Source organism: Protopterus annectens, chromosome 10.part0 (genome assembly GCF_019279795.1).
Source record: "Protopterus annectens isolate FY-2018-M chromosome 10.part0, PAN1.0, whole genome shotgun sequence".
Taxonomy (NCBI): domain Eukaryota; kingdom Metazoa; phylum Chordata; order Ceratodontiformes; family Protopteridae; genus Protopterus; species Protopterus annectens.
The window spans coordinates 632,166,079-632,190,530 of NC_056744.1; the positions used below are offsets into that span (position 1 = coordinate 632,166,079).

The 24,452-nt window shown below is 35.8% G+C and overlaps 1 protein-coding gene across 1 annotated transcript in view; it reads left to right on the forward strand.

Annotated features, from left to right (window-relative positions):
- DMRTB1 (DMRT like family B with proline rich C-terminal 1) overlaps positions 1–24,452 on the forward strand; it is a 795,185-nt gene that overhangs the window by 59,387 nt on the left and 711,346 nt on the right. The window contains exon 2 of the mRNA XM_044085456.1: positions 2,559–2,830. Coding sequence (XP_043941391.1) covers positions 2,559–2,830 — 272 coding nt within the window. The remainder of the gene's footprint in view (positions 1–2,558; positions 2,831–24,452) is intronic.

The window sequence follows — 24,452 nt, forward strand, 5'->3', positions numbered from 1 at the left end:
TGCTGAGGCCTCCGATTAGAGATCCCCCGTCTCCGTAGGATTTGAATCTGATATTAACTTCACTGATTCTTCCTCCTTTTGAACCTGCGGCCACCTATTCCTTAAAATTGCTCTCCTGGAAGACTCTCTTCTTAGTAGCTATCACCTCAGCTAGAAGAGTATCAGAACTTCAAGCCCTCTGTATTCTTCCTCCCTATCTTGTTTTTCACAAAGATAGAGTTTCACTCAGAACTAATCCCTCCTTTTTACTCAAGATTCCTTCTCAGACAAACCTGAATCAGGCCATTGATCTTCCTGTCTTTTTTCCTAACTATTCAAACAGAACTGAACAGAAGCTGCATTATTTGGATGTTCACAGGCAATTACGTTTCTATTTAGAGAGGACAAAACTAACTAGGAAGTCGGACCAACTCTTCCTGTCCTATGCTGAGGGCAAGCAGGGCCTGCCAGTGTCTAAAGTATCTTTATCTAGATGGTTGACCTCCATCATTTCCTTCATTTGCCAACTAAGACATAAAGAACTCCCTACAAACCCAAAAGCTCATTCCACCAGAGCGCTATCTACGTCAGTAGCTTTTCAAGCAAGACTTCCAATGGAATCTATTTGTGCTGCAGCCACATGGGCCTCTCCTCATACCTTTATTTCTCATTACAAGTTGGATATGACCTCCAGGAGTCGGGCTGAGTTTGGTTCCACTGTGCTCAAGAGTCTGTTCCGATGAGCCACCCAGGGCTAAGGTGCCAGGGACGCTGTCCCATCCAACAAGAATGAAGGTGAGATTGACAACTTAACATTAAGAAGTTATGTACCTACCACAACGTTCCATGTTAGTTGTCTTCTTCTCGCCTTCTTTCTTGCGTCCCACCCACCATCCCCCTAGCCTGGACAGACTGAGATGAATCCTTCCGAGGCCTTATTCCTCTGCTTGACTATTTCCTAGGTTATGTCCTCCTCAGTTGTTACCACTGTAGGTAAACTTTATAGTAGGGACAAGGTGTCTCCATGGTGTTAGCTATACCAAACGAGATCTGGGTATCTGACGCCTATCATTGTGGGATAGGGGGAGGGCCTCGAGCCGGTAAATAGCTCTCGAGCTTTAGTATAAGGCCGAGTTGGAGCCGAGGATCAGCTCCGAACCCATCCAGCAAGAAAGAAGGTGAGAAGAAGACAACTAACATGGAACGTTATGGTAGGTACATAACTTCTTAATCCCTAACATACCACAAATCTTGGCTGCCACTGTTGCGATTAGCTGTGGTTGCCTTCAGTTCTCGAGCAACAGATAAAACAATAAGTTTCTTCAACTTTATATTTATCTGTAATAGTTTATTCTCTTCCTTCTTATAAATCCTTCTTCTTCTTACACTCAGTGTAGTCCCGTTTTACCATTGCTGGTAGTTGGTGTTCCTTTTTTCTGCTATTACACTAGTTTAGTGTAATTTGTCATACCATCTTTGGTATTTCTTTCTTTCTTCCCTTTTCCTATTTAAAAATATTTTTATCCTATTATCTTTTTGTGTTTTGTAATTTAAGATGTCAGAAAAAAGCCCTTCTGGTTTTAAGAAGTGCCAAAAATGCAGCCACAAGTTGACTTTGTCCAATGCGCATTCTTTATTTGTTTATTGTTTGGGCTGGGATCATCTGCAAGTAGACTGTCAAATATGTAAAAATTTCAATCTGCTTGCCATTGTGGGACGGAAAAATAAACTTATTTTGAAAGGGTTACATTTATACATCTTTCTCTGAGGCTATTGCTGGAGCTCAACCCTCCAAGTTAAAATTTAAGGCGTCTTCCACTAAGTGTCCTAGGGTCCTCAACTCCTTCATCCACAGAGCTGGCAAAGAAAAAACATCAATTGGATTCAAAGGCTACTTTTATATCTGTGTCGGATCTGACAACGGCCTCCTTGGATCCAAGTTCTTCAGATCCAAGGCCCTTACCAAGAACTCAGTACTCACCCAGTATTGATCCTGCACCATCCAGAGTACCTTCTCCGTTAATGGAATGTTGGTAAGTACATAACTTTTTTTATTGCCTGTCTGTACCCAGTTTTCATATTATTTAAGTGTTATTAATTTAGCAACAAGGCCAGTGCTTGAATGCTGCACAGTAATATCTGTTGTAAACAGTCTCCCAGGGAGCAGCATGAATCAGTCGCTGTATTAATAGCTGAGCTGGCTTTGTACTGCAAGCATTGTAGTTTATTGCTACAAATTCTGCGTGCTGCATAATTTACAGAACTTCACCATAAAAAATGAAAGGCTGTCTATGTATTTATTTATTTTTTACTTCTGTGACAGACTTCTACCTGATGGACTGATTGATTTCGATTTGCCATCACTAAAGTCACACCAAATGCAGAATGGATTTTCATGTGGAAGAAATAATGTACTTGACAGATGCCAAGTTTTAGGATTGTTAATGGATTTTGTATACTGCACAGGTGATCATACTAAATGGCAGGTTAACATGTAGCACGACAAGTTATTTTCAGTTAGTTTGTATTGTCATAAGTTATCTATTACTATTTTTGATATGATTCTTTTTCTTTTTTAGGACCTGCTATGCTGCCATCAGACTATACCATGAGTACTGAATATCTGGAGAGGGAAGCTGGCCATGTAGCATTGTACAGGAGTAGTTTACCTCCAAAGACATTCCCTGGGTATCTCAGCAATGCATACCGCTATCACCCATTCTCCATGCACTTTTCCATTAATCAGACAAGCTACAGAGGAATACATATGCCATCACCTGTTCCGCTTACTAGAGAAGGGTACAGACACATGCCATCCAGCTCGGTATCATATCCTTCCCCTTCTTTCCAGGTTAGTAAGAGTTTCACCAACAGTTTTCTGTTATATTTTAGAACGTAATTAATGATGTGCTGTGTTAAACATTTCCTCATATATAGTAATGTGTTTCATCTATTGTCTGATATTCACCATACAGTATATCAGGGACTGGGCTAGCCATTGAGCAGTAAAACTAATTGGTTTTCATACTAAAGTTAATGGAAAGATCTGACGCTGGCCTTTTCATTCTTCCTCAACATATGGGTTATGACTCCGACTTGACCACATATCACAAACTTATGGGTTTCACTTCTGAGCTCTTCCCTCTACCCACAATGCTCCTGATAGCCCCAGTACTGCAGATCTCATTTGCCACCATCTCACATGGATGTGGATCCTCTCTAAGAGCTGGTTTCAATTATTGTAAGTTTTCTGAGTAGATATTATTTAGAGAAAACTTGCATTCTAATTATTTTGCTTCCCTCCCTATCCTGTTGACTATTTTTTTGATTATTTCTGTACATTAGGTTTTACTATTGCTCTTTTCTACTTTTTGGTATTCTCTTCAGTTACCATTGTTAGCACCAGTCCTTATTTTTTCACTCCTACTTTTTCCTACCCTTTCTAGGGTACTCTTACTACCTTTGCTGGTAGTTTATTGATCTAAAAAAAATATTTATTTTCTTTTACTTTCTCATATGTATTTATTTTATTTATTTAACATTTGTTTACTGTGGAAGTCAACGGGGCTATAGCCCATTTTCAGTGGAGGCCGGGGGAGAAAGGCTCAACATACAAGTACATAATAAACAAAACAATACAAAACAAAGCAAAAATAATGTAGTAGCAATGCAATCATATTCAGTAATGCTTCTTAGATTACATTTATCTTAAATTAAATCATTTTGGGTTCTACAGCAATGTGACTAACTGTTTAACAGAACAGTTATACATTACAGTGTATGAAGTAAATGATGGGAAATGGAGGGATTCTAACTATCTAAAGTTGAAAGAGACGTTAAGTAGAGAGGGAAGAGGATGGATGGTAAAAGAGGTGAGTAGATGAATAGGGGAGAAACTAATGGAAAAAAATGCAACAGATGAAAGGATTGGAGAACAAGTGAAACTGCTTAGTTTAGCGGGGGAGGTACATGAGCAAAGCCAATTGTCAGTTAAATAAGCTCTGAGAAGTTGTTTAAACGTTATTGAGCTGGCAGTATTTAGGATATGCTGAGGGATGGAGTTCCAGGTTTTTAAGATGTGGTTGGAGTAAAGAGAATCACCAAAGCTGTTATTAGATTTAGTGACCTTTAATAGGGATTTGTCAGTAGATATTAGTGTTGTGTTATTTGAGTAAGGTTGGATGACATTGTGGAGATCAGGGCATTTGTCAGGATTCCTTGTAATGGCGTGGCCAGTTGTAATTTGTTTGACGGTTAGTAGACTGGGTAGTTCAAGAAAATTTTGTTGGCGGAGCACAGTGCAGTGGTGGGTTCTATATGACAACTTTGTAGCAAATTTGGCAATTCTGTGGTAGTAGGTTTCCAGTCTGGCTTGGTCAGTTTTTTTTGAGGTTAGTCAAAGTAGGAGGGGCGTATAGCAAGGTGGATAGATGGTGGAGCCTAGCAATGGATTGCCTGGTGGTGTTGGTTAGGAATGGCTAGGCTCTACAGAGTGACCCAAGTATAATGTGTGTCTTCTTGAATGCTAGTGCTACATGTTTATCGAAACTCATGCTGCTATCGATGGTGACACCGAGTAGCTTGGTGTGAGAGGTGGGTTCTGTTTTGGTTCCTTTGGCTGAGTAGAGAAAGGGTGATATTTGGTTGTTGGACTTTTTGTTGGAGAAAAGTGTTAATTTGGTTTTGTTTGGATTTAGAATTTGTTGACAGTTGGAGAGGTAAGATTCTATGTGTATGAAGGATTTCTGGGTAATATCTTGAAGCTGTGATAGAGAGGGTGCATCACAGATTAGAGTAGAGTCATTTGCATATTGAATTGCAGGGTTCCTATTGTAACATCGAATTTTCAATTGTTCGTATCACTAAAGGTCGATCTTTAATGATCGAACAATTGAAAATTCGAAGTCTTCAAAATCAACATTTAAAAAAAAACAAGAAAAAAAAAGTAAAGGGTGTAGGCAGGGGGGCAAGCCCCGTGCACCCCCTCACCTCCCAGTACTTAAATATACCAACTCTGAGATCGCGCTATAGTGTAGGAAAGGGAAATTTTCCCTTTCTGCACCGTAGCTCATTTAAGTGTTATCTCGGAGTTGGTATATTTAAATAGCGGGGGGGTGTGGGGGTGGAGGGGGCTTGCCCCCCTGCTTTAACCCATTAGGGTACGTTTTCTTTGTTTTATTTTTTTTTTTTTTAATTTTGAAGTTACGGAACTTCGATCATATGGTGTCGACCATATGGTTTTCAAAGTTCTATAACTTCGATTTTGTAATAGGTACCTGAATTGCGGTTGCTAGGTTAGTTGCACAGTATGTTGAGTTGATGGTTGTTTGTTGAGTTTGTTGGTAAAGATTGTAAAGAGGAGCGGACCCAAAATTGATCTTTGGGGGACACCGACTGTTATGGGTAAGTGTGAGGAGAACTCATTCTGCCACTTTACAGCTTGTTGTCGGTCGCAGAGGTAATTGTGAAACTAGGAGAGTGCTGTTTGGGATAGGTTTAAGGATGATAGCTCATTGAGGAGCTTTTGGTGGGATACAGTGTCGAATGCTTTGGACATATCTAGGAAAATGAAGGTGACTTTTCCCTTCATTCTTAAGTTGATTGATTGTGTTTGTGAAGCTTAAGAGGGCAATTGTAGTGCTGTACTTGGGTTAACAGCCATGCTAGGAATTGGTTATCAGGCTATTACTGGTGAAATAGTCCATTAGCTGGGAATGTATGCATTTTTGTAGTATTTTTGATAGGGGTGGGTGAAAGAATGTCTATTGGTCTATAGTTGGAGAATTTTGTTCAGGTGCCACGTTTGTGTATAGGAATGATGTAGGAAATTTTCCAGAGTTTGGGAATATAGTGCTTTCTGACTGGTTGATCAATAGTGAGACAAGGCAGGTGATGGCTTCAGCTGCTAACCTTAGGCATGTCTTGGGTAGTTGGTCTATGGTGAGGATTGTGGGCTTTAATTTATTTAGTAGTTTTTTTATGGTACTTGTTTGGATGGGTTTTAGAGAGAAAGAATTGCTGGCACCTTTTGTTGAGGATGGAGTAGATAGGGGAGTGTTGTTGTTATTATTTAAAAGAGATAGAAAGGAGTTGGTTAAGAATGAATTGAACTGGGTGGCTAGGCTCTTAGTGTTTGTGGTGGTGGGATTTGGAGTTAGGGATTGACTTGGTTGTAGGATTTGCTTAATGGCACCCCAGAATTTTTGGGGATTCTTATGGTGAATTTGCCGTATTGTGGTACAGTAGTTTTTTTTGTCATTTTTGATCTGTTTTTTTTTATTTGTTTCTTAAATGACAGGTTTCGTAGGAGCTTTGTCTTTTGTTACTCTGATACTGGAATCATGCTTTGTCTCTTTGTGTGAATAATTGTTTAGTTTCTTTAGTTAACCACAGAGTGCAGTTGGATTTGACTCTGACCTTGGGAGCTAGACTGTTTAAACTTTCAAGAAATTTGGTGTTAAAGTATTCTGCAGCAGGGTCCAGATGGAGGTGTGATGAAGGGGGGCAGTCACACAGCTGCAGAAGTATTTTGAACGCATTGGCTGAGAAGTGTTTATTATTTTGGATGTTTATTTATGATATTTTTTGGGTGTTAGGCTGATGCCTAAGAAAATAGATGGGTAGGTGATCATTTAGGCTGTCTGGAAGACATCCTGAGTCATAGACTAATGAAGGCTTATTAGTTAAGGTGCAGTCGAGAATTGACTAATATATGAGTGATTCCATGGAGATTTATGAAATTAGAGGGGCTGTCTGAGAAGTAAATAGCCTGTATTGAAATCACCCATTATTATGATTTTGTGGTTAAACGTAAAGGATAACAACGAAAATAGGTCTTCAATTATGGATGAGTTGTTTCTGGGAGGGATATAGACTGATATTATAATGATATGGTTTTATGGGTTGATCTCGAGGTGGCATGTTAGTATTTAGCTGTTATTGAGGCCTTGGGGGTTGGATTGTATCCATTTGAGTTTAAGTGTGTCTTTGTATAATATAGCTATGCCTTCACTGCATTTCTTTATCCTGTCTAGTCCATGGGTATTGTAACCTGAGGGTAGAATTTCATTGTCTTTTATGTGGGGTTTTATACAAGTTTCTGATAAGATTCTATGACAAGGTTGTAGAGGGAGAGGGAAGCATAGAGCTCATGTATTTTATTTACGAGGCTTCTTAGATTCATATTGATGATTAGAATGCTTGGGGTGTTTTGTCATAGAGTGGTGATGTTGTTGGGAGAATGGTATTTAGATTCTGAGGTATTTGCTGTGTTGTTTTGGGGTCTGGGTTTAGGTGGATGTCCCCACTTAATTTCAGCTGTGGTTTTCTGTATTGTAATGGGGTGTGGGAGTTTAGGTGTTAACTTAGCATGTTTACAGGGTAGGCGTGGGGAGGATTGTAGCAGAAGGTATTTATATGTAACTAGATTAAAGAGGTGTGGTGCTATGGAAATATTTGTGAGGGTGAAATGGGGTGGAATGGGGAAACAATGGGTAGGGGATGCATTGTTTGAAATTGTGAGGCTGTGATCAGAGGTGAGATGGAGAAGGGTAGCAAGCAAGCTGATGATTGAAATATATAAGAGTGACATGACAACTGCAAAAACTACAAAAGATCCTGATGGAATCGAAAAACTTTTTAAAAAAAAACACACCGTCCACAGCAGTTAACCGCACTCAAGGAATCCACAAAGCCAGATATACGTTTTAAGCGCTTTCTTTCACTCTTTAATTTACTTGTGAACTTCTTCAGAAAAACCGGGAGATCTCCCCAACTCCCGTTTTATACCAGATTACAGGAAGTGATGTAAACATGAATATTATCAAAATTTCTAACAACAAAACAAATTTTAAAAAGATTATTATTATATATATACACGTGTATGTATACAGACTAATGCCGTGAGTCAAAATTAATATGACATTCTAACTTATATACATTAGTTATACATCAATACTTAAAAATACTTGATTTTAAATATTTCATATATGAAAAAAATATATATATATATATGTATAAAAAAATGTTTTTTCATTTTTCTTGATGTTAAAAAAGTATTACTAACATACTTTATATAAAAAATGAATAGATTAAATATGTGCTTTTTAAATAAATACACCTAAGTTTAATAGTATAATGATGCTATCTTACCTCATCTTTATATAAACGAATATGTTGTCCAAGTGTGTAATTATAGGAATGTAATACTTTAAAAAAAAAAAAAAAAAAAAAAAAAAAAAAACACGTTGTACTTCAAACATACCTAATTTCCTATATGTACAAATATGAATTCACTAAGCCCCATGTTGTATTTGATAACCTATTTCACCTGATCAAATGTAAAATAAATTGGTCAATTGTGTATCCAACTATATACTAAAAGTGGTAGGCTAATGATCTAATACTTTTTAGTATATAGTTGGATACACAATTGACCAATTTATTTTACATTTGATCAGGTGAAATAGGTATTTTTGAAGTACAACGTGTTTTTTTTTTTTTTTTTTTTTTTTTTTTTTTAAGTATTACATTCCTATAATTACACACTTGGACAACATATTCGTTTATATAAAGATGAGGTAAGATAGCATCATTATACTATTAAACTTAGGTGTATTTATTTAAAAAGCACATATTTAATCTATTCATTTTTTATACAAAGTATGTTAGTAATACTTTTTTAACAACATCAAGAAAAATGAAAAAAACATTTTTTTATACATATATATATATATATTTTTTTTCATATATGAAATATTTAAAATCAAGTATTTTTAAGTATTGATGTATAACTAATGTATATAAGTTAGAATGTCATATTAATTTTGACTCACGGCATTAGTCTGTATACATACACGTGTATATATATAATAATAATCTTTTTAAAAATTGTTTCGCTGTTAGAAATTTTGATAACATTCATGTTTACATCATTTCCTGTAATCTGGTATAAAACGGGAGTTGGGGAGATCTCCCGGTTTTTCTGAAGAAGTTCACAAGTAAATTAAAGAGTGAAAGAAAGCGCTTAAAACGTATATCTGGCTTTGTGGATTCCTTGAGTGTGGTTAACTGCTGTGGACGGTGTGTTTTTTTTATATAAGAGTGACATGGTTATATGTAAGGTGTATGGTTTAGAGGAGAGGGTAGTGAGGATTTAGTAAGTAAGTGGTTATTTGGAGTGTGTGGTTCTTCAGTGCAATGTTGCTGGGCAGGGGAGTATTAGAGATGATTAGTGGGTTGGTAGATTAAGTGGTATTTGTGTTGGAGGGTTTGAGCCTGTGATAGATTATTTGAGTGAAGGAGTTGTGATGTGTTTAGCATAAAGTAGAGGTTATATGGGTAAGTTGAATGGTGCTCATTGGTGCAGTAAGAAATGAGCTATTATTGGATAATGAGTGTAAGGGGGAGACTTATGGTTGTTATATATGTAATTGATGGGGGGGGTGGAAATGGGGGTAGGGTAGGGAAGTGAAGTGAGCCTGAGCATAGCAAGGGCAAATGGAGCAGGGCTACACTGTGCTGGAACAGCTCTCAAAAAAAAAATCAGTAAGGACCAAGATCTTTGGTAATTATAATTTAAACTATAGAGAGTTGTGTTAAACAGTGAAGCTAATGTTTAGTTAGGGAAAACTGAGAGTCTGTAGGTTTTGGGTGACTACAGTGTATATAGGCAAGAGCTAAGAGAATGAAGAGGCTGATTGAGCTAATTATTGGGCAAAATAACTAAATGCTTGGTTGTAATAGTCTCTATGGATTGAAGGTACAGTGTGCAATAACTTAGCAATAGGAGAGGGTGCTGCAAGTTCTGATGGCAGGCAGAAGTGGGTCAAATACAACACTAAGCAATTTAAATGTTAAAACATACTTTTGGTCTTTCAAGTGTTAGGGACTCGATAGAGGTCGAATAAACTTGTAGTACCCTTGTTAGCGCTTGTTTAGTAACTGCAGGTTGTAAAGTTAGGAGCGTATTTGGCTGAAACCAGCTGCAAGAAGCATATATATTATCTAAAAGAGAAAGATGGTTATGATAACTGGGGAAAAACAATAAAAGTAGCAAGAGTACTGTCAGAAGTAGTCAGCAAAGATATAGGTAGAGGTAATTACTTGAGTAGATGACCAGAGAAAACAATAAAAGTCGGTGTGGGGGCAAAACAGACAGTGAAAGACAAGGCAGAAGAATTATCTATAGGATAGCGTAAAATGGGAGAGGGGGTGGAAATTTATAATTTCATATGACAGCAAGTAAACCGGTTCATTTCTAAAGCAGCAGCTGTTAATGATCAGCAATATAATGGCAAGAAAACATTGTTGTAAACATTATGTACAATAAATAGCAAGAATGCAGGTCAAGAGAAGAGATTCATAGAATAATTGTTTCTCAACAATTAGCACAACCTTTCCAATGCTCTTAGCAGGGAAATACAGTAATCTGAGCAGAAGTATGTGGAAGCACATAGACAACTAATAAAGTAGTGCCTTAGAAATATCACTGTAGTGAGGGTTAAGAAAAAGTAGCCATATAGCAGGCATAATGCTAGTGTTGCTACTTAATGTTAATAGACGACTAATAAAAATTATGCCCTAGGAATATCAGTGCGGTAAATTTTAACAGACATGTAGCTGTATTATATGCCTTACTCTAATGTAACATGGGAAACAAAGTTTGCAACAAGCATAGTGCTAAGTGAATAAGAAATAAACATATTTCACATTTGCAGCAATGCATACGTATCACAGTCATTTGGGACAGAAAAAAGGCTCAGTTAAGATCCTAGCCACTGACCACTGCTAGCATCCTATATATATATATATATATATATATATATATATATATATATATATATATACATATAATATATATATATATATATATATATAGCACATGCTGATATAGAAATGCATATTCAATATTAAACACAAAAGATAGAGTCGCTGACTGTTCTTATCTTTTAACGCTACTATAAACAGCTGTCCTGTGCAATTCTAAGTTCAAACAGCTGTCCTGTTTTATTCTAAGTTCGAGAAGCATAAATACAGCATAAATACCATGGTAACATGGACAAACTTACAAAATTAATCATTGCAGAAATGCGTTACGTCTGTGGATGTGATACATACAATTTAGAGGAACAATGTACTCACATCACCACCACAATTTGCAGATGTGAGGACCGGTATGAACAGAGGGAGAAAGAGAAGGTGCCAATTGCAAACAGTAGATTTTAAATGGCCCAGGGCATCATGGGAGGGTAAGTGTAAACAAGGAAAGAAAAAAAGCAGGGAAGCAGAGTTATGGTATGAGAATGGCCATGCCGGAACAGCTCACAAAAACAACCAGTAAGGACCAAGAGCTTTTGTAATTGTAATTTAAACTAAAGAGAGCTGTGTTAAACGGTGAAGCTAATGTTCAGTTAGGGAAAACTGGGAGTCTGTATGTTTTGGCTGAGTACAGTGTATATAGGCAAGGGGGAAGAGAATAAAGAGGCAGATTGAGATAATTATTGGGCAAAATACTAGATGCTTGGTAGTAGTAGTCTCTATTGAGTGAAGTTACAGCGATAACTTGTGAATAGGAGAGGGGGACTTCAAGTTCTGGTGGCAAGCAGAAGCCGATCAAATACAACATTAAGCAATTTAAATGTTAAACATACTTTAGGTCTTTCAAGTGTTATGGACTTGACAGAGGTCCAGTAAACTTGTGGTTTCCTTGGTAGTGGTCGTTCAGTAACTGCAGGTCATAGAGTTAGGAGTGCACTTGGCCGAAAACAGCTGAAAGAAGCCGATAGAGTGTCTAAAAATGGAAAACAATGATGTTAACTGGGGAAGACACAGTAAATGTAGCAAGCTTAAATTTTAGGTGTGTACTGTCAGAAGTAGCCATGTTAAGATATAAGTACATGTAATTACTTGAGTAGGAGACCAGAGGAAAACAATAGAAGTTGGTGTGGGAACAGAACAGACAGTGAAAGAGTAGGCAGAGGAATTAGCTATAGGGTAGTGTAAAATGGGAGAGAGGGGTAGAAATTTATAATTTCATATGACAGCAAGTTTCATTTCTAAAGCAGCAACTGTTAATGATAAGCAATACAATGGCAAAAAACACAGGCTGGAAATGGCATGTGCAATCAATAGCAACAATGCAGGTCAGGAGAAGAGACTCATAGAATAATTGCTTCTCAACAATTAGCACAAAACAATTAGCACAACTTTTCCAATGCCTATAGTAGGGAAATAGAGTAACCTGGGCAGAAATCTGTGGAAGCACATAGACAACTAATTTAATAGCACCTTAGAAATATCACTGTAGTGAGGATTAACAAAATACAGCCATATAGCAAGCATAATGCTCGAGCTGCTACTTAATGTTAATAAACAACTAATGAAAATTATGCCCTAGTAATAGCGTGGTAATGCTTAACAGAAATGTAGCCGTATTATAGGTCTGATGCTAGTGTAACCTGGGAAACAAAGATTGCAACAAGCATAGTTCTAAGTGAATAAGTAACAAATGCCTCATATATTTGTAGCAATGCATATGTATCACAGTCAACTAGGACAGATAAAAGGCTCAGTAAAGATCGTAGCCACTGATCGCTTTTAACATTCTGTGCATATCACACGCTAATATAGAAATGCATGTTCAATGTTAAACACAAAAGATAGAGTCGTTGACTCTTCTTATCCTTTAACGTGACCATAAACAGCTGTACTGTTCAATTCTAAGTTCGAGCAGCATAAATACAGCTTAAATACAATGGTAACATGGATAAACTTAGAAAATTAATCAGTGCAGAAATGCCTTATGTCTATGGATGTGATACATACAATTTAGAGGAACAGTGTACTCTCACCCCCAGAATTTGCAGATGTGAGGAATGGTATGGACAGAAGGAGAAAGAGACGTCACCTATTGCAAATAGTAGATTTTAACTGGTGAGGAACATTATGGGAGGGTAGGCGTAACCAGGGAAAGAAGAAAAGGAGGAAGGCAGAGTTTGTTACCAGAATGGCTGTGCTGGAATAGCTCGTAAAAAAAAAACATCAGTAAGGACCAAGAGCTTTGCTAATTATAATTTAAACTAAAGAGTGCTGTGTTAAACGGTGAAGCTAATGTTTAGTTAGGGAAAAATGAGAGTCTGTAGGTTTTGGCTGAGTACAATGTATGTAGGCAAGACCGAAGAGAATAAAGAGGCACATTGAGATAATTATTGGGCAAAATACCTAAATGCTTGGTAGTAGTAGTCTCTGTGGAGTATAGTTACATCAATAACTTGGGAATAGGAGAGGGGGGCTTCAAGTTCTGGTGGCAAGCAGAAGCTGATCAAATACAATGCTAAACAATTTAGCTGTTAAAACATACTTTAGGTCTTTCAAGTGTTATGGACTTGATGGCGGTCCAGTAAACTTGCAGTTCCCTAGTTAGCAGTCATTCAATAACCACGGGTCATAGAGTTAGGAGTGTATTTGGCCGAAACCAGCTGAAAGAAACTGATAGAGTGTTTTAGGTCTTTCAAGTGTTAAGGACTTGATAGAGGTGTAGTAAAGTTGTGGTTCCCTTGTTAGCGCTCATTCAATAACTGCAGGTCATAGAATAAGGAGTGTATTTGGCCAAGAAACCAACTGGCTTTAAGAAATGCACTTCCTCTGGGCACATAATACCAAATTTTGATGCCCACAGAGAGTGCATTTATTGCCTAGGAGTAGTACACCTGAATATTGTAAACCAAAGTACCAAAACTTAAACAAATAAAATACAAAAAAGGCAAAATGCAGCTACTGTTGAATACGAAGTAACAGGATAACACCAAGAAATAGCGTAACACTCTTTTTATTTCCGCTTTCGTCCGTGGACTTCATCAGAATAAAATAACTCATCACACTGACTTCTTAAATACAAATATAATTAACACACTGTAATTAATGATAATTAACCAATTAAAACAATATCATTACTTTTAGAGAAATAAATATATACAAAAAGGACTACTTTATAAAATATGTAAACAAATCAAATCATTGCTTTTGTTTACTTTTAATTTTTGATTTTTTAAAAAACATTTCATATTAATTGACTCATTAAGACCAGGTGAATGGTCTGCCTTCAGTTTTATTTGCCACTCAGCTTCCTTTTGTAGCAAAAGATTTTTGAAGTCCCCTTCCCTCAAATCTTTATGACACACTTCTAAAATAGAAAATAAAAATTTATGAAAAGCACCACACACCTGCGAATGCTTAAAGAGGGCATTCTTATCATCCTTAATTTTAATACAGTATAAATGCTCTCTAATACGTATTCTTAGTTCTCTAGTTGTCATGCCCACATAAAATGCAGGACATGATGAACAAAGAGCTATGTAAACTATACCTGCACTCCGACAATTAACATAACTTGGAACTGTAAAAATCATTTCTGAAGTAGAAACTGAAATGTACGGACCAACAGAAATATATCTGCACATGTTGCAATCATTGCAACAGTGCATTCCCTTCTTAACTGTATTAGTATTTGATCTATCAACATTATGTTGTCCCAAAATGTTCTTTAAACTATTATCATTTCTTTGAACAAATACTGGTTTTTCCCCTAGAATGCCAAACATTTCAGCATTACCTCTAATTACTCGCCAATTTTTTGTAATAATATCCTTAATTTGCTTGCTGTCTGAATTCATACCAAGTGTACACACCATATTATTGGGCAAAATGTTACTTGTATTGATACCACCTGAAATAATTCCATCACTAAATAAGTTTAATAATGGTGGGAAATCAGTTTTACGTCTTTTAAAAATATCATTAGCTGTTTGCTTTAACTGTGTTATAGGATAACCTCTATTGGAAAATAAAGAATTGATAAAGTGAAATTCATCAATAACATCAGATTCCTTTGATGTCATCCGACTGGCTCTAATGAACTGTCCTTTAGGAATATTAGAAATAATATGTATCGGATGCCCACTTTTATAATGGAGATAACCATTATTAAAGGTTTTCTTTCTATGAATGGTACTATGAATCCTCATCTCTTCAGGGTCCCACCTTAAATTAACATCCAAAAAATCAACTCTATTACCTTTACCACCAATAACAAACTTAATATAAGTGGATAAAGAATTAATATAACTAAGAAATGCATCATTATTAATATCACTTTGATCTAAAATAAAAAATAAATCATCAATAAAACGACAAACAAATACAATTTTAAATCTGTTCATCAACAATGGCATAAATTGCTGTTCCCACATTGCCATAACGACATTTGCATATGCAGGAGCAGCCGGGGACCCCATCGCTGCTCCTTTACTCTGTCTATAATAAGTTTTATCAAACAGAAAAAAATTGTTTTCTAAAATTATTTCTAAAAATCTACAAATTAAAGAAACAGTGTTTGTAGAAAAACCATTATAATATTTAGACAAAAAATCCTGTACTGCCTCAATACCTTGATCTTGGGGAATGCAGGTGTATAATGACACCACATCCACTGTAAGCATTAGATGTTTATTAGGGTCAAAACAAAATGTAGAAAGAAATGCATTCAATTTAGTTAAAAAATGCCAAGAGTCTCGTAAATAAGACTTTTCATTATAAATAGTAGGCCCCAATAAAGCATCAATGACCAATGCCAATCCTTCTGTTATTGAATGGGACGAAGACACAATGGGTCTAAAAGGGGGATTGACTAAAGATTTATGAGATTTAGGAATCCCAAAGAAAACCCCAATACGCGGTTGATCTATAACACAAAATTCATATAATTCATGGCTTATGTCACCCTCCATTAAGGCTTCATACAAATATGAATGTATGATGCGTTGGCGTTTATGGATCTCTGAAAGTGAAATAGTGACATATTCATCCCTGTTATTTAAAAGTTTCAAAACCCCCTCACTGTAGGCTTCTCTAGTCATTACTACTATATTATTTCCCTTATCACTTTTCATGAATCTGTATGTACCACTCAAAACCTTTAGTTTTTGCAAAGCTTTGCTCTCTGCAGCTGTAAGGTTATAATTACATTTACGTTTGCTGTTAAGCATTACATCAATGTCCTGTATACACAATTCCTCAAAAGTGTACAGAGTATGGTGCAACCTAGGACAAAAATTAGAAGGCTTACAAAATACTTTGTTATTTGTAGTTATATCATGTAACAAAAAATGTAAATTCAATTTTCTTACATATTTTTTAACATCAACCACAGTTTTTACATAATTGGCCTTTGAGTGAGGAACAAAATTCAACCCCAATTTAAGAACATTCATTTCTTCCGAAGAAAAAACATAATCAGTCAAATTAATGACACTAAGATGACTAGAATCTAAGTCTAAGTTTCGTCCCCCGAAGAATGAGAGTTCAGAAAAGTCTGGCTCCTTGTTAACACAGTTTTTGCTGAATTTAAATGTTTCTTATTCAAAGTAGTGTTTGGGGCTACAGATTGATTTAGTACAACACTTTGGTTGGGCCCCGAATTCGATTTGTTACTACGATTGGTATCAGAAACATTCACACTATCATTATTAACAGTCTCAGATCTAGAACCACCTTCCTTGTCCACAGATGTTTTGCCATCTAAATTCACAGCTGAGCTATTAATATGAGTTTGCCTACTGCTGTTAGATGGGCCTGGTTCAATAGTTGATTTCAACGGTGGAAAATTTTTTTCAAAAGAACCAAACCATTTGCTATTAGTACCAGCTTCAGCTTCATTAGTAACCTTTACATTCTTATGAACTGGAAACTGGTTGCCACCATTATAAGTTCTATTAAATTTACTGAAAAACAGAAAAACGAACTGGAACGCAATAAGAGTAGGCTGAACTATTAAAATAATTTAATGATTCCACAGATAAAAATAGCGCTTTCGGCGGGTAAAATAACCCACCTTCTTCAGATCACACAGCTGAACATGAAGAACTTTTATTTATACATCTATACATATTAGATGTCCAATAGCCTTAAAGTGCATTATTTAAATGCTTAAATTGTCATAGCGACCTTAAAGTGAAATCGCTACCCATGAAATATTACTTACGCTACTGTCAGCTACAAAAGCACATATAAAAATAACAAGTGTTTAAAACATAATACATTTCCTACTTGTTACAATGCGATTAAACGGAAAAATATCCTCTTTTACATTAAGGCAGGCCATGTCTAGATTATCTAAATACAAGAATTAATGTTAAAGTAAACGATCGCTAGCTGGAATAAATCAGGTTCACAACATAACCATAAGGTTAATCTAAAGCCCAAATAGCGCCAGTTTGAATATCCTTTAGATCATCACATTGCAAAAAGTATATTTGTGGAAATATTATCCACTTTATCCTTATAACAAAATTAATAATAATATGTTTCATATCCAAATAAGTATATATTCATATATAACAATGAAATAACATTATTACTATGAATTGTTACTCTTACCACAAAAATTATATAAGGCACATTAAATAAACCTAAATGGCATGTTATATGTAATAAATTAATATAAATTCAAATATGTAAAAAAACCAGCCTACATTGTCAAGTCAACAATTTATATGTTTAGATGTATAAATAAAAGTTCTTCATGTTCAGCTGTGTGATCTGAAGAAGGTGGGTTATTTTACCCGCCGAAAGCGCTAATTTTATCTGTGGAATCATTAAATTATTTTAATAGTTCAGCCTACTCTTATTGCGTTCCAGTTCGTTTTTCTGTTTTTCACAAAGTTTGTTTGGCGTGTTTGTTGCAAAGTTACGTTGATGGCGACCGGAACCGGAGAGGCTTCTCCACCATTATTTACACAGCGGAACGAGGAGAATGATACTAGCGGCAATTCTAGTTGCAGTTTAACAGCACTTGTTGAGGCTCTACTGGGCAGGGTAGATGCCTTAACACAGAAAGTAGACGCTATGGCGTTGCCTGTTTTAAGAACTGGTAACAACTTACCACCGCCTGGATTTGCTATACCTAATGGAAGTTCCACAACTCCACCGAATGGACAACAGTCCCCAGTGCTTCGCAATACGGATGCTGGATTACCAGGCAGTAACAACAGACTTTATGTGCCTAGTGACCGTGTTTTTCCACTTGAAGCTGGTGGTGTGCAACCAGGTAATAACATTATTAACATGCATTCAGCTGAAAACACGGAGGGAATCCCAAACAAGCAAGGGATTCCCATTATGGCTAATTTTTTATCTAATAATAACTTCTTTAGCCAGGAGTTCCATCCACATGCGATGCCTACTTTAGGGGGAACTTCAAATAGTGGCACATTATCAGAAAAAATAGATCTATTTGACAATAAATTGTATAGATGCAAAAAACTACAACTTGAGGTTTCATACCTAACTGAATGCATTAGGAACAAGGTTATTCCCAAGGGCTTGCGTCAATGGCGATTTCCCGCTGGCCTTTTGGAGAGTTCCCCTTTCTATCAGGAACTCATAGACTTGTTTGATCGACAAAGTACAGAATTCTTACAGGCCCTGATAGTTTATTATTCTAAAGATATAGTGGTTCTATCTGAAGAACTTGAAAATTTAGAACAATCCATTATATCTGACAGGGAGTTTTTTCGGTACAAATATGAATATTGTCGTATTTTTACAAGTATTGAAGCTAGCATGGAGAAACTTCTTGCCACAAAGAAAAAGAAACTTGTAAGGGATATAACTGACTATAATAATAAATGTGCCTACCCAAAACCTCCTAGAGCAGTAACAACGGCTCTCGATGAGGCTGCTGATCAACCCAATAACACTGGGGAACTTAATCAAAGGGAAAATAACAATTTCAGTAGCAATAATTATTCAACTGAACAAAGGCAGGGGCCAAGAAGGAGCCCGAGATTTAATAATAATAACAGCAATATTAATTTACAGGTCCCTAACCAAGGATATGCACAAGCTGCTGGATCAATGAATTTTAATCAACAGAATATCACTATAGAAGAGGAGATTCAGCAGAATAATCAGGGTTTTCACCTGGTCAACAATTCCAAGAGGAAGAATCCCCCTCAAACGCAGAGGCAGAACAACGCGAGGAACAAAAGACGGGGGAGGAGGAGATGATCGTGAACCCTGATTTTGGCACTGACCCTACTCTGTTGAAAAGTTCTTATAGTGATTTTGTTTTATACAACTATACTCTCCTGACCATACAACAGGATATGGTTGACTTTTTCGCCAAGGATCTAACGTTTGTCCCCGCCCGACATATGGACATAACTAAGACTATAATTGATCTAAAAATTTATGCCAGAAAATGAAATCTGAACTTTTTAATGGGAAACAACATCCCGGTCCTTAACAGCTTAAAAGTGTCAAGCTCCTACAACCCACCGTTACATCCCATTTTATCAACTTTTGAAAAAATGTGTGAATTAGACTTATGGGCTATTAAGAACCATGTCATAAATAACAGGGTAAAATGTGTTAATAACATGTCTAGTCTTGAATGGGACTTTTTACACCTACTGAAAGATTGCAATGTTCGGGTTATGAGACCGGACAAAGGTGGGGGGGGTGGTCTTAATGGATCAATATAAATATGTTGAATATATGATGGAACATCTTGATACAATGGCTTATGAGCAAGTATCACTAAATGAAATACATGGTGCATACAGGAAAATCCATGGTACTCTTAATGATCTGTTCCTGGAGGGGTATATAGATTTAGATGTTTTTCAATATCTGGAAATGTCTGCACCCAGAATCCCCGCGTTTTTTGGTGCACCTAAGCTACATAAGCGACTACAAGCCCCACCTTTTAGACCTATCATTGATGGTAGAGGTTCCATTACCTATGCGTGCGCTAAGTATGTGGATAGCATTTTGAAGCCCCTTATAGGGACAGTCAAACATATTTGTAAAGACTCCTGGTCCTTCCTGAGGGATATCAGTAATCAAGTTTACACCGTTGATTCAGTATTTTTAACAATAGATGTTAAAGACCTCTATACGGTTATCCCTCAAGACACAGGCCTAGTATGGGTTAGGGAGTTCTTGTCAGCTAGAAAAATACAGGATGATACCATCTATATAGTTGAAACCCTCCTAGAATTAGTGTTAAGGAACAATTTTTTCACCTTTGAAGGTAATTTCTACCTACAAACATCAGGGGTGGCGATGGGCTCCCCATATGGTGGCTCATTCGCAAATGCAGTAATGACCTACTGGGAGGATGAATTTTTGTTTAAAGATGATATTTTTCAACAACATGTCTCTTATTATACAGGGTACCAGGACGACATTTTCTGTATTTGGAAAGGGGATAAATCAATTATTCCAGAGTTTATTGAGAGCATGACTAGCATGACAGAATTCCTCTGCTTCACATATTCAGTAGCCGATTTTGAAATTAATTATTTAGATGTTCTTTTATCTAAAGATGTTACTAACAACAGATTTAAGAGCACTATATATAGAAAGCCCACTTATTCTAATTCCCTATTACATTTTTCAAGTAACCATCCATATTATCAAAAAAGATCAGTTGTTAAGAGTCAACTGGTTAGAGCAGCACGGATGGTGACGGACGATTGTGACTTTCAAATGGAATGTGAAAAATTGATAGATATGTTTACATCAAGGGGTTATCCGTTACATCTAGTTAACAACATTGTTCTAGAAGTTACTAACAAACGTGAGGAGGGGCACTTTTCCCCTCTGCTTTCTTTTACAAATAGTAACAATCAAGATGTTATTTCTGGAATTCCCATCATACAAGTAGAAACACCTACACTACATCAGTTTAATTATTGTAGTAGTTTTTTACATACTTATTCTGTGGATTTTCAACAGATAATAGAAATTATTAATAAAAATTGGGAAGTTGTTAAACATGAAAAAGGATTAGTTGCCCTTTTAGGTGAAAAACCCAAAATAACTTACAGGAGAGGGGATAACCTTAAATGTATTATGGAAAAAACAAAGAAAAAACGTATGTCCAACCGCCCACAAGGGATGTATAGGTGTGGAGCATGCAGTCAGTGTATGCATATCAAAATTGGCACTACTTGTAGTATTAATGGCATAGAATACAAGATTAATAGTCATTTTACTTGTGAAACAAAATCAGTGGTTTACGCTGCCCTATGTAACCTATGTAAAGCTTTTTACATAGGAAAAACCGAGCGTAAATTAAAGACCAGAATCTACGAGCATATGAACGCAGTTTCTAAAAAGGATCAGAATAATGCTTTAGCTAGACATATTGTGGAAAATAGTGGGCATGCATTTAAGTTTGTCATTCTACAGCAAAGAATACAAGATATTAGAGGGGGACCCTGGCAAGTCCGTCTAGAAATAGATGAACTATGTTGGCAAATTCGCACCAGGGCACAGGTTACACCAGGTATAAATGAGGCCCTTTCTATCAAATGTGTTTTGAAATGGTTGGCCTACAATAGATAAATTTAATAGACGGTAGGATTGTGAATATTATGTCAAGCTTTTTCATATCAATAGAAATATATAAATTGTTGACTTGACAATGTAGGCTGTTTTTTTTACATATTTGAATTTATATTAATTTATTACATATAACATGCCATTTAGGTTTATTTAATGTGCCTTATATAATTTTTGTGGTAAGAGTAACAATTCATAGTAATAATGTTATTTCATTGTTATATATGAATATATACTTATTTGGATATGAAACATATTATTATTAATTTTGTTATAAGGATAAAGTGGATAATATTTCCACAAATATACTTTTTGCAATGTGATGATCTAAAGGATATTCAAACTGGCGCTATTTGGGCTTTAGATTAACCTTATGGTTATGTTGTGAACCTGATTTATTCCAGCTAGCGATCGTTTACTTTAACATTAATTCTTGTATTTAGATAATCTAGACATGGCCTGCCTTAATGTAAAAGAGGATATTTTTCCGTTTAATCGCATTGTAACAAGTAGGAAATGTATTATGTTTTAAACACTTGTTATTTTTATATGTGCTTTTGTAGCTGACAGTAGCGTAAGTAATATTTCATGGGTAGCGATTTCACTTTAAGGTCGCTATGACAATTTAAGCATTTAAATAATGCACTTTAAGGCTATTGGACATCTAATATGTATAGATGTATAAATAAAAGTTCTTCATGTTCAGCTGTGTGATCTGAAGAAGGTGGGTTATTTTACCCGCCGAAAGCGCTAATTTTATCTGTGGAATCATTAAATTATTTTAATAGTTCAGCCTACTCTTATTGCGTTCCAGTTCATTTTTCTGTTTTTCACTATTAAATTTACTACCAGAAACAAAGTTCGTGAATACAGTATTTGTTTCATAAGCTTGTATATCACATAACAATTTGTTATGCTTCCTATTAATGTTCTCATTAGCAGATTGTTCCAAATCCTGTAACATATTATTAAACAAATCACCAAAACTGTCATCATCGAAATGCTGCTTAAAAAACGACTCTAAAGTTACAATTTCATGCTTTAGTAGTTCCAATTTCCTTTCATTGTTATCAACTAATAACTTAAGGAAATTCAGTCCAGCTCCATTAAAGAAATCAGTCAAGATTTTAAAAAACGGGTCACCAGTTTGTACGCCATTCGGGCATTTAAAGAAGCGCAACCCCTTAGGAATTATTTGCAACTCAATACAACGTGTAAAATAACAATTCTCTAGGTGTATAGAATTGTACCTTTGCAGTAATTTGTAGAGCTGTTCACGTTTGTCAGCGAAATCACAATGCCATGGCGTATTCTTTGATGGAACACCTCCTTGTCTACCCAACGATCCGAACGGATTGTCTGCACGGTCGAAAAAATGACTCACTGTCGCTCGACCAATGATGCGTTGTTGATTCCTATCCACGTTGCTTAAAGAAGTAGTAGCAACATTCTTTTCAGTCGTAGGTAAATTGTCCAAACAAACCACTGTGTCTAGTTCTTGAAAAGAACCATCCGGACTGGATATCTTTGAAACAGAGACTTTTGCATTCGCATTAGCAACCAAAATCTGTAATGACCCTTTGATTTCCGTCAATGCGCTGAACAGTAAAGTGCCCAAATTCACAGGATCCGTAGATGGTGTAGGATATATGCTCATATTGAGTAAAGGATCCTCAGCTGCTTCTGCCATGGTACAAACGAAACTAGTAAACCAAAGTACCAAAACTTAAACAAATAAAATACAAAAAAGGCAAAATGCAGCTACTGTTGAATACGAAGTAACAGGATAACACCAAGAAATAGCGTAACACTCTTTTTATTTCCGCTTTCGTCCGTGGACTTCATCAGAATAAAATAACTCATCACACTGACTTCTTAAATACAAATATAATTAACACACTGTAATTAATGATAATTAACCAATTAAAACAATATCATTACTTTTAGAGAAATAAATATATACAAAAAGGACTACTTTATAAAATATGTAAACAAATCAAATCATTGCTTTTGTTTACTTTTAATTTTTGATTTTTTAAAAAACATTTCATATTAATTGACTCATTAAGACCAGGTAAATGGTCTGCCTTCAGTTTTATTTGCCACTCAGCTTCCTTTTGTAGCAAAAGATTTTTGAAGTCCCCTTCCCTCAAATCTTTATGACACACTTCTAAAATAGAAAATAAAAATTTATGAAAAGCACCACACACCTGTGAATGCTTAAAGAGGGCATTCTTATCATCCTTAATTTTAATACAGTATAAATGCTCTCTAATACGTATTCTTAGTTCTCTAGTTGTCATGCCCACATAAAATGCAGGACATGATGAACAAAGAGCTATGTAAACTATACCTGCACTCCGACAATTAACATAACTTGGAACTGTAAAAATCATTTCTGAAGTAGAAACTGAAATGTACGGACCAACAGAAATATATCTGCACATGTTGCAATCATTGCAACAGTGCATTCCCTTCTTAACTGTATTAGTATTTGATCTATCAACATTATGTTGTCCCAAAATGTTCTTTAAACTATTATCATTTCTTTGAACAAATACTGGTTTTTCCCCTAGAATGCCAAACATTTCAGCATTACCTCTAATTACTCGCCAATTTTTTGTAATAATATCCTTAATTTGTTTGCTGTCTGAATTCATACCAAGTGTACACACCATATTATTGGGCAAAATGTTACTTGTATTGATACCACCTGAAATAATTCCATCACTAAATAAGTTTAATAATGGTGGGAAATCAGTTTTACGTCTTTTAAAAATATCATTAGCTGTTTGCTTTAACTGTGTTATAGGATAACCTCTATTGGAAAATAAAGAATTGATAAAGTGAAATTCATCAATAACATCAGATTCCTTTGATGTCATCCGACTGGCTCTAATGAACTGTCCTTTAGGAATATTAGAAATAATATGTATCGGATGCCCACTTTTATAATGGAGATAACCATTATTAAAGGTTTTCTTTCTATGAATGGTACTATGAATCCTCATCTCTTCAGGGTCCCACCTTAAATTAACATCCAAAATCAACTCTATTACCTTTAC